The sequence below is a fragment of the Molossus molossus genome, unplaced genomic scaffold (genome assembly GCF_014108415.1).
Source record: "Molossus molossus isolate mMolMol1 unplaced genomic scaffold, mMolMol1.p scaffold_m16_p_12, whole genome shotgun sequence".
Taxonomy (NCBI): domain Eukaryota; kingdom Metazoa; phylum Chordata; class Mammalia; order Chiroptera; family Molossidae; genus Molossus; species Molossus molossus.
In genome coordinates, this window is record NW_023425347.1 from 98,689,694 (window position 1) to 98,707,193 (window position 17,500).

Below are 17,500 nucleotides of genomic sequence, written 5' to 3' on the forward strand. Positions count from 1 at the left end.
GGCTTTAGTGCTGCTCATCTCGTTTCAACGATAAAAGGATTTGTACATTCTAAAAAGGATCGTAATGCTGAAGACATTCATCTTCGCAACTTCTGATGCAAAGAAAAAGAAATAAATCTGATTTTAATTTATTACTGATTTTTACCAAACTTTTAACTTTAGTTTATGAAACAGGATCACGATTCCTTTTCCCAGTTGCTAACACCCAGACTGTTTCAGATTCCCAAAGGGAAGTCCAAAGTTTCATGCTGTAGTATTTGAGTTAGTGTCTACGACGTATCTCTGCAAAGGAGCCAGGATAACCCCAACATTTCTCTCTTCACTCTCAGAGCTATACAAGTTATGCTTTTCGATATATTCTTGGACAAGATCTGGCACCAAGTAGCGGATGCTCTGGCCCCTCCGGAGGGCTCTCCGGATCTTGGTGGACGAGATGTCATTGGTGATCCATTCGTTGACCAGGTGGATGTTGGCCTGGTGTTGCCACAGCACATCGGATTCATAGATGAATTTCTGAGCATCGCTTCCAGCCCGGGTAATACATATGAGCCCATAGTCTCCCACAATTTTGGCGATGTCCTCACTCTTCCACAGGTTGGGAACACCGAAGGACTCCAGCAGGTCTGCCCCACACAGCAGCTTGACCTTCGGCACGGCTGGGGAGAAGAAAACACTGCTTCAGGTTTTGCTTTTTAATAATTCCCTGTGTCAAAATGAATGTGTGGAGATACTTTTCTGGGAATAAGGTTCATAGTTTTCATCAGATTCAGATTCTCAGAAGAGACCTGGGACACTCACAGGTTAAGGTTAAGGGACAGTGCAGAGGAAATGAGCCAGGACGCACCCCCCCCCCCCGTCAGCAAATGTACAAGGGGCACTTTCCAGGCGCCCACATGTACTGAATGAAAAATGAACATAGAAAGGGGCTTGCTCAGCTCTAGAATCTCATCAGCTCCAGTCGGCAATCCTGGTAAAGCATGCAGACCTTTTCTTTTTGGCTCTGGGGATCTCTCCTGACTAAATTCTGATCTGTGTTCAGCCCACTTCCTCTTCCGTCCGGGCATTTCCAGCACAGGGGAGTCTGGCTGGTGATCACAGCTGCTAGCCTCCAGCTTCTCTTGATGGTGTCTAGAAAAGAGCAAAGCAAGAGAGCGTTCCTCTTTCTCACAATGCTCAGCTGAAACACTGTCCCTCTGCAGATGCCCAAGAGCCTCTAATGCAGGGTTAAAGGTGGGTGGTGTTGAAAACATTTAACTGCTGGTACACTCGGTACCCAGACAGTCAGAATGGATGCTGGCCAGGGCACTGAGGCCCTGGGTCCTGGACATAGGGAATGGAAAGCAAGGAAAATCCTGGGAGCACAACATGGTAGTTGTTTTATCCTAGGCTTTATGTGTCTGGGTCACAGCAATAGGAGTTAACATTATTTATGTGCAAAGCACTACACTAAACCCTTTGCTTGGATTATTTGGTTAAATGTTCTCAACACCCCATGTCATAAATAATAATAAATTATTATTATTATTATTATTATTATTATTATTATTTTAGCCCTGGCTGGTGTGGCTCAGTTGGTTGGAGCATCATCCATACACCAAAAGGTGGTGGGTTCGATTCCCAGACAGGGCACATACTCTGGTTGTAGGTTGGATCCCTAGTCAGGGTGAGTGTCGGAGGCAACTGATCGATGTTTCTCTCTAGCATTGATATTTCTCTGTCTCTTTCTCTCTCTATCCCTTCCTCTGTCTAAAATCAATAAAAACTTTTAAAATAATTATTATTCTATAAATTCTATTCTAGCCCTGGCTGCTTTGGCTCAGCAGTTAGAGTATCAACCTGTGAACCAAAGGGTCTCGGGTTTGATCCCCAGCCCTGGCTGGAGTTGTTTGGGAGGCAACCAACAGATGTGTTTCTCTTGCATAAATGTTTCTCTTTCTCTCTCCCTTCCACTCTATCTAAAAATCAATGGAAGAATATCCTCATGTAAGGATTAACAACCACCACCACAAAATCTGCCCTATCGTCTTGTCATTTCCACAATGGAGGGGACAGCTGAGAGTTCCAACTCCAGTTCCCAGCAGAGGCCCTGGGACACAGGAGCACTCAGTAACAGCTTCACTGAGTGAATGTCTGCGCTATTATAAAGCAACTATATTACTGCCACCATTATATCAGAGCTGTCTATTATCCCCACTGAGAGAGGACACTGAGTAATTTGCCCAAGGTTATTTAGTTTCTAAGCAGCAGAGTCGGGATTTGAAACCTTGGCAGTCTGGTTTCAGACTGAAGAGTGGGCCTGACCTAGTGGAGAACCACAGTGCCACAGAGAAGGTCCTGGAGAGGGCAAGAGCCTGAAGCTAAAGGAAGGGCCCGCAGCCAGCATCTGTATGTGGCTTGATTCTCGACAGGCAGCAAGGGCCCAGTGATTTACAACTGCCCAAAGTTATTTAAGTAACATGAGCTACACTTGTGGAGCAAACTCTGGGTGCTTTGTATCCCCAAATCCCCTCCCTCTTGAATTCCTGAGTTGAAAATGTAATGGACAATAGGTTACTAGAGGCCCAAGGGGTTGAGTCAGGTGGGGACGCAGAAGCTGGAGTCTGGTAAGCTGCTGTGCTAGACAGCATCTGCCGCTCAGTGTCCAATTCCACCCTCAACACAGTCCCCAGGGTCCTCGCAGCAGGTCCTGCATATGACGGAGACTCTGCCGTGAGATTCACTTGTTAGAGATTTGGAAGGAAGAAGAGAGAGAGAGGCCATCTTCTTGCAGCTGTGAAGACGGATAAGTAACATTACAGCATGAACGTGGTGGCCAGACTCTATATTCCATTGTCCAGCCACCACTTCAGGAGACAGGGACAGTTCAACAGTAGGTGACAGAGGCAGGAACAGTGCATTTCCTGAACTCCGAATGTAGCGAAGGAGGTCTGACCTTGAACAAGCTCTGACTCCCACTCCTCCAGCCCTTTTAACACTTTTGCCTAAGCACCTATGTCCCTTTCTGCTTAAACGCTCAGAGTTTCTAGTTCCTGTCTGAACCCTAATCGATACGGTCAGAACTGGAAGGCTCAGAACCCTAAGGATGGACGTTCGACAGAAAGGGTTTCAAAAAGTCCTTCTAGTTTATACTCAAGATCACATGGAGTAGTAACTAGATGTTACTCTGGTTTCTGAATCCTTAACTGGAACTGTCTCAAAGGTAGAAGCAGAGAGGTGACAAGCCCATCTGCTGTGATGGAAGCAGCGCACAAAGACACTCTGTCCATGACAAGCATCACGGCTCCCCTCCCTTCAATTACTGCCTCTTTCATACCTAAGAAGACTGATGACAATGACGTCATCTTACACCGTTGCCTTTCTCACTTGGGGCACAGACAGGCCAGGCAGGTGAGCTATACAAGTGACCAGCATGCAGACATCTCAATGAAAGACACAAAAGAACATGCTGCCTGTTTCTGTGCTCCACGACTGTGACAACCTGACACAGAAACGCACAGCCTCGGCCTTGCCAACCCTAGTGACAGTTTTGTAAACTGTATGCTCACAGACACAGGCAGCACTGAACCGTGGGAAATGCCAAGAAAGCCCCACCCCATTCCCAGAGAACTGGCAGAGCTGACTTCCCCATACACACCTTAGCACCTTAGCAGTCTCCATCCACTCCTTCTGCAGACTTTCCCAGGTGTCCACCTCCACCCAGCTGGAGTTCTTGGTGGCAAGCTGTGCCATGACAACTCGGTGATGGGCAGAGATGAGTCCTTTCTTCTTATATGCATCGCCAACAGGAGAAATTATGCCTTTGATAACTTTGTATTTTCCTGGATAAAGAGTTAGGTTTGACGTGAGGTATAACAAATTAGATTTTATGCCCAGAAAATGCTGTCATCAATATGATTTTATAATGAAAGATTCTTTCTTTTTTTAAAAACAGGGATGCAGATTCATTTATTCATTTGTAATGGTCGTAAAATAGACATAACCTAGAACTGCCTTGTAAAACACCTTAATAGAGTTGTGTTGTCCACCTAGAGGGTAAAAAGAGTCCATTTCTCCCCAGTCTCTGATACTTGATGCTATGAAGTTTAAAAAGTTTTGTCCATGTGACCGGAAAAAATATATCTCATTTAAAATTTTAGTTTCCTGATTATTAGTGAGTATGAGCACCCACCCATCTGTCAGCATACAGCATGATCATTTACGTAACAAAATAAATCTTGTCTATGTAGGGAAGGAAAAAGTTTTCCTTGACCCTCTTAGGGTCCCTGGCTGGGTCTGAAAATTAAACTGAGAAAGACAGATTGACAGGAGGAAAGCACATACATTTACTTAATGTAAGGTTTACATGACATGGGAACCTTCATAAGGAAAGGACCACCCCATGAAACAGTTAAAGCTGAATTTATTTTTGGGCGGGGTTAATCCTCACCCGAGGATATTTTTCCATTGATTTTTAGATAGAATGGAAGGGAAGGAGGGAGAGAAAGAAACAATGATGTGAGAGAGACACACTGATTTGCTGCCTCCCAAGTGACCCGACCACAGCTGAGGATCCAACTTGCAACCCAAGTATGTGCCCTTTACACAGAATCAAACCCACAAACCTTGGGCCTGAGGGCTGATGCTCTAACTGCTGAGCCAAACCAACCAGAGCAAAGCTGATTATTATTATTATTTTTTTTATCCTCACCCGAGGACATTTTTCCATTTATCTTCAGATAGAGCGGTAGGGGTAGAGGGAGGAAGAGGAAGAGAGAAACATCGACGTGAGAGAGACACATCGAGTGGTCGCCACCCACAAGACCCCAACCAGGGCCGGGGACAAACTGCAACCGAGGCACGTGTCCTTAGCTGGAACCAAACCCAGGTCTCTCTGGACCGTGGGCCGATGCTCCAACCGCTGAACCAATTTGGCCAGGGCAAAGCTGAGTATTTTAATGCTAGGTTTGATGAAGAGTAGACAGTAGTAGAGAACAAAACAGGGTGAAGAGCATAAGGTAAATGTTGTAAATTCAGGAAAACTTATTGAGGCCCATGTATTCAGATTCTTCTTGGTATCCCTTTGTTTTCAGAGATAACGATGCTCCTTTCCTCTGGGTATAGGGAGGAAACCTCTTACATAGGGTTTTGTGACCGTATTCAGGGGGAAAAGGTGGGGAGGAGGTCAGAGTGACCTTCCTGATTGTGCAAGTTTCTCAAACTCCTTCAGTTTAAAATATTCACTGTGCCACAGGGCCATACTTGGGGATAGTGTGTTCTGAACCCCATCATTGCTTTTGGCTACTGTTCCTACCTGTTCTGTTCACGTAGTCCCTGGCCAGCTCAAACAACCGGAGGTGCATGTTGGTGACAGGGTTAAAGGAACCACAGGCAAGGAGAACCACTTCTGTTTTCTCTGAATTTTCCATGTTAAGAACCTGAAGTTGTTGATCTAAGTGGAACAGTCTGATGCCTCCCTTGTGGTCTACAAAGGAAAAAGAACACCAGTTATAGGCCTTCTGACATCCTTCTGTGTTCTCATTCCAAATAGATGCGTTAAAATATCTGGCTTCAATGACTGTGCTAAATGAGGTGCAAAAATGGCCCCGTTTCCCCACCCTTCCTTTTCAGGGTGAATTTGCAGCTCCTACCATAAAGGATGGGGATATCCTTCTCACTCTTTGCGACTTCTGTTATTATGAGGCGTGATTTTGAGGGTGACACATGGCAAAGCACTTAACATATTGCTTGGCACAGTGTTAAGATAAATGATAGCTGTTACTTGTGAGGAAAGGGATAACATTGATTACGGTGATGCTGTAAGATGGATTGGAAGGGGCAAAATGATTAGTGGACATTCGGTCCTGTCCAAAACATCCCCATTTGGTCCACACCCAAAGATCCTTGAAGTGTGAAAAGATGAATAACAGAGCCATGAACAAGTTATCATCCAGTTTCTTCGTGGTCACCCTCAAATAAGGTCACCAACCTTATCGAGACGATACCAACAGAATCGATCTGTATCACGGAAACTATTCAGATATAAGGAATATCGGGCCAATGATCAAGTTGATATATATTTGACAGCAACTGCTTTTAGAGTTCAGAGTATCCCTGCCCAACTTCATGATGATGGAGAGCAAGAATCAACATGAAATCTCCAGATTTCTCAGTAAAAGTAAGAAAAATAATGCCCGTACAACTTGAACAAGGTTCAATGTTTGCATTCTGTAATGGATCACAGGCCAAATGTCTCTGGGGACATTTTGGACAGAACCAAATATCCTGCAAGGGTGAAACAAGATAGAAAGCCAATTACAAAATCCTGAGTGCTTCAATTTAAGTACAGAAGGTGGGAATGAAAATAAGAAACATTTATTCAATAAATATTTGAGGCCTTCTCCAAACAAAGCACAGTGGTAGGGATCACAGGGACACTGCTAATCACTGACAGGAAATAAAGGAGGGAGAGGTCACATGGCATTCAAAAATCGATTCAGTACAGCCGGTGTGGCTCAGCAGTTGAGCGTCGAGCCATGCACTAAGAGGTCGCCAGTTCGATTCCCGGTCAGGACACATGCCCAGGTTGTGGGCCCGATCCCCAGTGGGGGGCGTGCAGGAGGTGGCCAGTCGATGTTCTCATTGATGTTTCTCTTTCTCTCCCTCTCACTTCCTCTCTCTCTAAAATCAATAAAGTAAAAACTTAAAAAAAAAAAAAAAAAAAGACTTCAGCCCGGCCAGTGTGGCTCAGTTGGTTGAGCATCATCCCATGCACCAAGAGGTCACTGGTTTGATTCCCAGTCAGGGCACATGCCTGGTTTTCAGGCTCGATCCCCAGAAGGGAATATGCAGGAGGTGGCCTATTGATGTTGATGTTTCTATCTCTCTCTCCCTCTCCCTTCTTCTCTCTCTAAAATCAATAAAAAAACACTTAAAAAAATAGTTCAATGGTGAGAATGATTTAAATGTCCTACCTTTCAGTTATCTCAAGAATGAAACCAGAGTTCACTTAGGGCTTGTTCCCACCCCACCCCCAATTCTCAAAGTACTTGTGGCATTATGGGGTGGGGGTAAAAGCAACATCCCCACAGTACCCTGGGTACACAAGGAAATCAGAGTATTCTGCCAGCTACTGAGCATGGTCTCAAGGACCACGGTAGAAGGGTTGGGTTCAGCTGGAGCCCCGTGTCGATTCCAGGCTTGCCCATCTCAAGTTTCAGGTACCAGTCCCCAAGGGAGACTACGCTATGAGCTGGAAGAACAGTAAGGCTGAGATCAGGAGGCACTGGGTCCCAAGGGAGCTGCTTACAGGACAGGGAAGGATGGAACAAAGAGGTTGAAGCCCCTCCCTGACCTTGGGGATGAGCTCAGGTTCCCAGGTGCTCCCCAAGGGAAAGGCTGGGGAAGGGGCTGAGGAAGCTGATCTCTCTGCTTAAAGAAAGCTTTTTCCCTTGTCACATTCATGACCTGTCTCAAATATCTAGCTCAGTCCTCTTAATTCACTGTGAACACAACCAACCTGAGCCCGGACTAAACTTTAGACCCTCAAAGCCACAGAAGACTTAAGTTACAGTGAGCTCCTATCATAGCCCAGAGTGGCTTTAAAAAAAAACAAGGATCTGTCCCTCTCCATGGGAGAGTACTTCCTCTGTATCCCCACAGGGCAGGTGACAATGGGTGAAGTGGTTTGAGGGCTCTAACGAGACTGTCTGGACCCTCCTTGTTTTGTTCCAGGTGCTCAAGGACCAGTGTCACCATGATTCACTTCTGTCTGGCCCACTCAGCCTATCGCCTGCATTGCTGGCTGCCGAGGTCTCATCAGCTCAGGCTGTAAGTGTTTGTCCCTAGCCCACTGGGACAAAAGTCATTTCTTTCTGAGGCAGTCTTGAAGTTTAACTAAAATGTACTTTCAATTTTCAAGTTCAATTTCACTGACCTTAGGTTTTAAAAACACCGATGTGTAAACAATAATGAAACATTTTCTAAACATTAAGCCAGTTTGTAAAACATTAACTTTTTTCAGAAAGAACAGTAATTGTTTGGATTTTCTTGTCACATTTCAGGATGCTACATTAGCTGACTTAAATAATGGTACTAACTTGACAACCTCCGAAATTTACACCTCTAAGGAGAAGCTGTGCCTTTTAAAACAATGACTTTAAGCATGTAATTATTCTAGTTCTAATAATGTGCCATTGTTTTAAATAATCTGGGGTATGTTTTGAAGTTGCCTATTTTTTTTTCTATTTAATTGTTCAGACTTCCAGCTAAGTTTTTACTTATTTATTTATTTATTTTTATCCTCACCCGAGGATATTTTTCCATTTTTTATACAGATAGAGTGGGAGGGAGAGAGAGGAAGGGAGAGAGAGAGAGAAACATCGACGTGAAGGGACACATCGAGTGGCTGCCACCCACACGACCAACCAGGGCCGGGGACAAACTGCAACCGAAGTACGTACCCTTAGCGGGAACCGAACCCAGGTCTCTCCGGACCGCAGGCCGACGCTCTAACCGCTGAGTCAAACTGGCCAGGGCCTTATTTTTTTATTAATTAATTTTTGTTACAGATGTTTCTCCTTTTTCCCCCACTGATTCCCCCTCCCACTCCCTCCCTTCCCTGTCCCCAGCTTTGTTGTCCATGTCCATTGTTCATGCACACATGCACATAAGTTCTGTGGTTTATCTCTCCCCCACCACCCCCTCTTCTGGGGATTGTCAGTCTGTACCCCACCTCTACGTCTCTGGGACTACCCCATTCCTCAGACTGTTATGTTCATTATATTCCACAAATAAGTGAGATCATATGATACTTGTCTTTCTCTATTTGGCTTGTTTCACTTAGTATGATATTTTCCAGGTCTCTCCATGCAGTCTCAAAGGATAAGAGATCTTTCTTTCTTACAGCTGCATAGTACTCCATTGTGTAAATGTACCACAGCATTTTTATCCATTCGTCTACTGATGGACGCTTGGGCTGTTTCCAGATCTTAGCTATTGTAAATAGTGCTGCTACAAACATGGGAGTACATATATTCTTTTTGATTGGTGTTTCAGGCTTCTTAGGGTATATTCCTAGAAGTGGGATCACTGGGTCAAATGGAAGTTCAATTTTTAATTTTTTGAGGTAACACCATAGTGTTTTCCATAGTGGCTGCACCAGTCTGCATTCCCACCAGCAGCGTACTAGGGGAAGACAAATAATCCAATTAAAATGGGCAGAGGAACTAAATAGACATCTCTCCAAACAGTACATACAAATGGCTAAGAGACATATGAAGAAATGCTCAACATCACTAATCAGAGAGATTCAAATTAAAACAACAATGAGGTATCACCTCACACCTGTCAGAATGGCCGCCATCAACAAATCATCAAACAAGTACTGGCAAGGGTGTGGAGAAAAGGGGACTCTAGTACACTGCTGGTGGGAATGCAGACTGGTGCAGCCACTACGAAATTGCCTATTTTTTTGAGCACCTTCATCGGGGATAAATTTTTGTCTTTGGAAGGTACACCTGATTTCTACAAATACCCTAAAGTCTTTCAGTGCTAAACCCAATTAATGAAATAATCAAAGTGACTAACAGAGTTTATGGTGAAGAAAGGGATAAAACTATTAGCTAATGAGGAAGATTTTCTTATGCATAAAAACCAAACAGACTTAATTTCAAAAGAATTTCCAAAATGTTTGAGCAGTAACAGCAGACTTCAGTTGACATTCAGGTGAAGCTATGGTCGGTAGGTTAACCCTCAGTTTATAAGTGACACTCAGCACAAACCATCTGCCTGGAGGCAGAGCTAACACTATATAGGGGTGCAGTAAGGACTCTCAGACCTGGTTCAAATTCTAGCTTTGCCTCTTACTACGAGATGTTTGTCCTTGGACAAGAAACTTCATCTGAGTCTCGGTTTCCCCATCTATAAAATGGGAAACTGCAGTCCCTACCTTCTAGGATTTGTGCTTAAATGAGAAAAATGCATATAAAATGTTGGACACAGCCCTGGCCAGGTGGCTCAGTTGGTTGGAGCATCATCCTGCACACCAAAAGATTGCGGGTTCCATTCCTGGTCAGGGCACGTGTCTAGGCTGCAGATTCAATCCCGTCGGGGTGCGTATGGAAGGTAACTGGTCTATGTTTCTCTCTTTCTCTCTGTCCCTTCCTTTCTTTCTAAAAATCAATATGTATATCCTCAGGTGAGGATAAAATAATGTTTGACACATTTGTCTACTAATTATAAATGTTAATAAACTCAAGCTATTATTTTTGGATGGACTTACAGCATTGATTTAGTCATGATCAAAGAACCCAGGTTCTGAAGAGCCCTTAGAGACTAGCATGAACAGTGTCTGTGTGATAGTAGAAGCTGAATAAACAGTAGCTACTTTTAATATTCTTATTGGAGTATTCTTAGACATAATTTAGCTCTAATGGGATGGATCTCAATTCATCTTTGCTATGTTTAAAACTTTATCTCTGTGGTTTAATGTTACCTTATCCTGAAACAGAACCTGACTTTGGTTTCTTGAAGCCATTCCATCGACAAACAGTAATGCAAAATGTAACTCACTGTGTCCCATGCAGCCAAGTGACAGTGTTCTTGTTTGGGATCACCACTCTGGCTCTCCAGTTTTATGTCCTGCTAAGGTAAGTTCTTCATCACCCAACCCTCCTAGCAGCTCCGCATGTCCATGTCTTACCTGTGGAGGTGGTTTGGGTGTTCTCTGCAGTTCTTGTTAGGTGTTTAATTGCAGCCTGCCCCATTGTGTTTCCCTCTATTATCAAACATAAGTCACCTGCTTCACCTCTTTGAAAAGTCAAAAATCTCAATACAGTGAGAATAACTGGATTTGGGCAGACTGAGTTTAGTTTGTACCCAATACTTATTTCTTCTAGTATAAGAAGAGACAATGAGGGCACCAATGTTTCGATTTAAGTATTCCCTAAAGAGCAGTCCCAATAGGCTGGTATTAGCTAATGTCTGCAGGGCTGAGGGCGACACAGGAACACTAGACCAGATTATGACTTGATATGTTATTTCAGATTCTACGCTAGAAATCAGTCTTGGCAGAAAAAGTCAACCAGTTAACTTTCTTATTGGACAAATGAAGTAAATGCAATTGGTACATTCAAAATAAGAAACTTGCAGTTCTAAGAACACTGATATTCTAAAAGTATCTGAAAACTGATAATCCACTCACATGATGAAGAAGGAAAAGGAACTGCAACACTCGCTGTAATTGACACTCGCTGTAATTGGCTGACTTCAAACCTGCTGGCTTCTGTTACACAGATTTGTGGGCAGTAAAGCCTATTTCCTTACTCCAGAAGGCCAGAATTGCCACAAAATATTTTTCACCAAAATAGCAAAGAAACATGAATTAGAAAAATAGAAAACCTTATTTGTCCACTGATTATGAATATTAATATCTCTTAGTATTACTGGTGGGCTTTTACAGTATTAATTTGCAGCCATGCTAAAGGAACCAAGCAAGGTTCTTAAGAGAAGTGAGTTGTCTGGAGCCAATGAATTTAGAGCCAGGTCAGGATTAGAATTCAAGGTCGCAGTGCATTCTGGTGTTATGCTTACGGCGGGTCTCTTCTAATAAGTAATAAATGAATGTATAACCCAGTGGATTGATTTTTTAGGCCCAGTTCTTCTCGGTACTGCAGTCAACCTCTCCTTAACAACTTGGTTGGTAATATCATCTTTACTTTCTTCTCAATTGGTAAGTGTGCACTCTGTCCAGCACTAATTAAATGTCTACTAAATGGATAAGATAGGACTTCCTGTTTTCAGGAGCTCACAAACTGAAACGTAGAAAAAAATTCACATTTAAAATCCAGGTGAAGCCCTGGCTGGTGTGGCTCAGTGGGTTGGGCATTGTCCCGTGCACCAAAATTCAGGTGAAGGACAATTTTAAAATCTCTTGCCTTGGCCGGTTTGGCTTAGTGGTTAGAGTGTTGGCCTGCAGTCCAGAGAGAACTGGGTTCAGTTCCCGCTAAGGGCACGTACCTCGGTTGCAGTTTGTCCCCGACCCTGGTTGGGTCGTGCGGGTGGCAATCACTTGATGCATCCCTTTCACATCGATGTTTCTCTCTCTCCCTCTTTCTCCCACTCTATTTGGACAAAATATCAAAAAATATCCTTGTGTGAGGATAAAAAAAAAAAGAATATGACCTATCAAAGGAAAACCTTAGCCTGGCTAGATTTTGAGTGTTTCTGCTCCACAGGAGGGAAGCAAGGAAACATTTTATTTGGGTTTGCATTCAGGAATATATTTCTTTTTAAAAATTATTTTTCTTTACTGATTTTAGAGAGAGAGGAAGGGAGAGGGAGAGAGAGATAGAAACATCAATGAGCGAGAAAAACAGCGACTGGCCGTCTCCTACATACCCCACTGGGGATTTGACCCACAACCTGGGCATGTGCCCTGACCGGGAATTGAACCGGTGACCTCTTGGTATATGGGTCAATGCTCAACCACTGAGCCATAGCAGCCGGGCAGGAACATATTTCTGAGATGACTAATCCTAGGAAACTGACGCTGTCCTGCTGTCCTTTTAGGTTTCACTGTGCTGCTTACTCACATGGAACCGGTCCCACAGGCACTAAAGAGGATGTTTTCTGTATTTGGTGTGGGATCCTTCGGGGAAGGAATCTGCACCATGATGTTAACAGTATTGGCAACTAACTGTGTATGTTTTTATTTTATTTTATTTATTTATTTTTTCTATCCTCACCCGAGGACATTTTCCCATTTTTTGTTGACTGTGAATGTTTTTAAATATTGAATTTCTGGCCCTGGCCAGTTTGGCTTAGCAGTTAGAATGTCGGCCCTTGGATCAGAGTCCTGGGTTTGATCCCGGCCAAGGGCATGTACCTTGGTTGCAGTTTGTCTCTGGCCCTGGTTGGGGTCGTGCAGGAGGCAACCAATTGATGTGTCTCTCTCACATCAATGTTTCTCTCTCTCTCTCTCTTCCTCTCTCCCTCCCTCCCATTCAATCTGAAGATAAATGGAAAAATATCGAGTGAGGATTAAAAAAAATAATAATAATAATAACAAATATTGAATTTCAAAGGTTCATCTTAATCTGAAGGCTTGGCTATATATAATACACCATTAGTCTTTAATACTTATTTTCTACTCACACTAAAAGCAGGTATGTAGAGATAGAATTCCTAATTAGACATGTGTCACAATTGAACATTTCACTAGGGAAAGTTCAAAAAATTTCATGAGAGGTTTTTCCTTTTGCGTGTAAATTCCCTTTGCTAGAATTAAAAAAAAAAGTTAAGCTGTTGATCAAGAGTGGAACTGTTGGATGAGGCCTGGCACTGAGGCAGCAAGCCCTCCATTTCTTGTTAAATGGGTGCCTCTGTCTAAATCCTGGTGGCAAAAAGGTGTTAAACATACATTCCAATTAAAAGACAAGTATTCCTCACAGTGTCTTTTTCCCTCCCAACTATAGGAAAAAACGACTCCTGAACTTTACTACTTGTCTGTGCTGCTGTCAGTGAGCAGCCTGGTTTCTACAGGTAAGCAAGAAACGTCCCAAGTTACTATCTTTGTCGGAGGCTCATCAGTCCTTCAAGGGAAGTAACTGTTCAGCTAGGACTGTTACATGGCAAAGGGAAGCCCAGGAAGTGAAGGAAGTCTGAAAAGCAAGAGGAAAAAGCAGAGAGGGTCAGAATGAGGTATAAAAAGCCACCCTTCTGCCTGGCCGGTGTGGCTCAGTGGCTGAGCTTCGACCCATGCACCAACAGGTCACTGGTTCATTCCCAATCAGGGCACAAGCCCAGGTTGTGAGCCTGATTCCCAGTAGGGGGCGTGCAGGTGGCAGCCAGTCGATGTTCTCTCTCATCGATGTTTCTGTCTCTCTCCCCGTCTCCCGTCCTCTCTCTAAAATCAATGAAGAAAAAAAATTTTTTTTAAAAAAGAGCCACCCTTCTCATGTTACTTCCACTCCACTTCATTAATTCCCATTCTTCATCCTGCAGTGCTTTTCTCAGGCCTGGGGCTGCTCTGGCTGGCCAGCGTGACCTGTGCTAGCCCGGATGCTAAACTGACAGTCTGAAGCTGGCAGTGGAGCCCTGCAGGTCCCCTGCCTCAGACATATGCCTCGAGCAGATTGAGCCTGCCCCAGCAGCACTGCACCTGCCCCCTGCCAGGAAGCACATGACCACCTCCTACCCTATGACTCTGAGATGAGACAGGCAGCTGAACATCAGAGCTACAGCAGGAGGCACATCAAAACCACTCATTTGGAAGAACGCTGTCCTTAAGTACTCACGAGCACTGCCAACGGATAAAAAGAAAGAGTTCAACCAATGTCACAGGACTGACATCTCAACCAAATTCACCCCAAATAAGGATCTCCTATTAAGTACTTTCAAGATCATTAATTACTTTGACTTTCTGAACCTCCTTTTTAGTTTCAATGAAGTTAGTAGCATCAACTGGATGGTTGCTATAGAAATAAGTATTGGAAAGGAAGAAGGAAAATATAAATCTTAGTAACGAACAATGGTTTCATTTTATTTTTTTAATCCTCACCTGAGGATATTTTTCTATTTATCAGCAGATAGAGTGGGAGGGGAAGAGACACATCAATGTGAGAGAGACACATGGACTGACTGGTTGCCTCCTGCATGACCCAACAAGGGCTGGCAATGAATGGCAACAGAGGTACGTGCCCTTGGCCAGAATTAAACCCGTGACTCATTGGTCCGCAGGCCGAAGCTCTAACCACTGAGCGCCTGGCCAGGGCCAATGGTTTCATTTTGAAAGAAGAATGATTCACACTGCGTATTTGAACAAGGTCAATTTATTGCTTCTTCAAAAATGCAGCAGGGCCCTGGCTGCATGGCTCAATTGGTTGGAACATCATGCCATACACCAAGAAAAGGTTTCGGGTTTGATTCTGGTCAGGGCACATGCCCAGGTTATGGGTTCTATCCTCAGTGGGGGTGCCTGTGGAGGTAACTGATCGATGTCTCTCATGTCAATGTTTCTCTCTCTCTCTCCCTCTTCCTCAGGTGAGTATTAGAAAAAAGAAAAAAATTAACCCCCTCAAAATAAAGTTATAAGCAAGGTGTTGGGTATGTGTTCATATGAGCGGCTTTCTGGGAGAAAATGTCAAGGGAAGTTTGAGAAACTAAAAACATCAAGCACTAAATTCATTAAATATACTATAAAAAAAAAAGTACTTGATGGTTGACATCTGCTGCTATTTACAATTTTTAAAGACTGAAATTTAAAATTAGTCTTCACACTACTTTTTCCACAGTTGCTAAGCCCTAGAAGTGAAAAACTTCTAATTACTAATTGAATTCAATTGAATATTGATTTTCTAAATGCTCATCTTAATCTGAAAGCTTGGCTGTATATAATATACCATTAGTCTTCTTTTTAAAACAAAAAAATTTTTTCTTTATTGATTTTTAGAGAGAGAGAAAGGGAGAGGGAGAGAGAGATAGAAACATTGATGAAAGAGAACATCAGTTGTCCGCCTCCTACATGCTCCCTATTGGGGATTTGGCCCACAACCACACCGGCCGGACCCATATCTATATTTTTAATATCAGAAGAAAATATATATTGAAGACTAATGGCCTGGCCTGTGTGGCTCAGTGGTTGAGTGTCGACCCATGCACCAAGAGGTCGCTGTTTGATTTCCGGTCAGGGCACATGCCCAGGTTGTGAGCCCGATCCCCAGTGGGGGGTGTGCAGGAGGAGGCCTATCAGTGTTCTCTCTCATCGATGTTTCCATCTCTCTCTCCCTCTCACTTCCTCTCTCTCTCAAATCAATAAAGGGAAAATTTTTAAATACACACACACACATACACACATATATAGATATAGATATGGCCCTGGTCAGTTTGGCTCATCAGTTGGAGCATCCATCCAAGGACCAAAGGGTCATGGACTTGATTCCTGGTCAAGAGCATGTGCCTGGGTTGCAGGTTCAATCCCCAGCTCCAGTCAGGGTCATGTGGGAGGCAACCAATTGATGTATCTCTTTCACATTGATGTTTCTCTCTCTCTCTCTCTCTCTCTCTCCTGCCCCCCTTCCACTCTCTAAAAATTAAGGAAAAAATATCCTTGGGTGAGGATTAACAAACCAAAAAAGTTAACGTGAAACAACTGGAACATGGTGTTTAAGGTCTCCCCACTCTTAGATAGGATATACGTAGTTTGGATTTTATACTATAGGGAACAGGAGTGTTAGAGGGTTTAAACAGAGAGTAATGAACTAGTGTACTTTAGAAATAATTCCTTGCCCTGGCCGGTTTAGGTCAGTGGTTAGAGCGTCGGCCTGCAGTCCAGAGAGACCCGGGTTCGGTTCCCGCTAAGGGCGTGTACCTTGGTTGCAGTTTGTCCCTGACCCTGGTTTGTCGTGTGGGTGGCAGCCACTCGATGTGTCCCTTTCACGTAGATGTTTCTCTCTCTCTCTTCCTCCCACTCTATCTGAACAAAAAATGGAAAAATGTCCTCGGGTGAGGATTAAAAACAAAACAAACAAAACCACACACCTCTCTTTCTACCAAGACATCATGGGGGTGGGGGTGGGAGTGAATTTTTCTGAGATTTTTTCCTAGTGGTTAGACATTTCAATTACTTTTCATGTGACCCCCCCCCCAATAAGTCTAGTAACCACTTGGCACCATACCTAGTTATTAACAATAGTATTAACTATATTCTCTATGCTGTACTATACCTCCCCATCAACTTTTTTCAAAGTTGGGCTAGAACAGTGGTTTCACATCCAAAATGAAACTGAAAAACAATGTCTGGTAATACCTAAGGAATTCTACCATCAGACAGAACTGACAGAAATAACTCATTCTGGTCGAGTTCTCTGTTCATTTCGATTGGAAGTTTGTTCTGGGCGCCTGATAAAGAATTAACTTTAAAGATAGCGTCGCAAACAATTTTGTCGGAAACGCTATGAACGCTTCGAGGAGATGGGCTGGGAATCCCCGAAAATGGTTTTCACCTAATTTCGGAGTAATTTTTAAAGTGCTGCCCAACAGTTAGTAGTCTCCTCAAGGGGTGTGAGTGTCAAACCGTTTCCAGGAAGGTGGATCTAGTCTTTCATAGATTTGGAAAAGATTTCGGAGCAAAAAGTCATTCAGAATGGAGAACTTCCTCCTCTGCCTCTCCCCCCCTCCCCCCAGCTCACAGAGCCGCTTCTAGAGGAACCCCCCTTCCCCCCCCCCGCCATTTTTTCAGGGTAAATTCACTTCCACAGTTGAAGATGGAAAGAATGAACGGGGAAGACTCCCCTACCCAAACCTGAATATGACCTTGCCTCGGCAACCGTTGCATTTGACCCTCAAAGACACCCACCACCTTAGACTACCCTACGCTTGCGAAAAAAAAGGGTGCTGAGCTGACTCCCCTAGATAGGGGTTTCTCAGGAGCTCGGGTTGAAGACTTACCGCTTCCTCAGGGTCACCCGGCCCGAGTCCGCTGACAGACGATCCGCAGCCCGGACGCCAGCGAGGGGAACACCCG

The 17,500-nt window shown here is 43.9% G+C and overlaps 1 protein-coding gene across 2 annotated transcripts; it reads right to left on the reverse strand.

Moving 5' to 3' along the window:
• Nucleotides 1-183: 183 nt before the first annotated feature.
• NMNAT1 (nicotinamide nucleotide adenylyltransferase 1) lies at nt 184-17,480 on the reverse strand. 2 transcript variants are annotated; one of them, XM_036256517.1, is made up of 5 exons: nt 17,425-17,480; nt 5,291-5,461; nt 3,635-3,818; nt 986-1,128; nt 184-656 (listed from the first exon to the last, which is right to left on the reverse strand). In XM_036256517.1, the coding sequence occupies exons 2-5, from the start codon at nt 5,403-5,405 to the stop codon at nt 244-246; spliced, it is 855 nt and encodes a 284-aa protein (XP_036112410.1). In that variant the 5' UTR covers nt 5,406-5,461; nt 17,425-17,480; the 3' UTR covers nt 184-243. The 2 variants fall into 2 exon arrangements, with proteins under 2 accessions (XP_036112410.1, XP_036112409.1); XM_036256516.1 differs by lacking the exon at nt 17,425-17,480 and adding an exon at nt 10,549-10,842.
• Nucleotides 17,481-17,500: the final 20 nt, after the last annotated feature.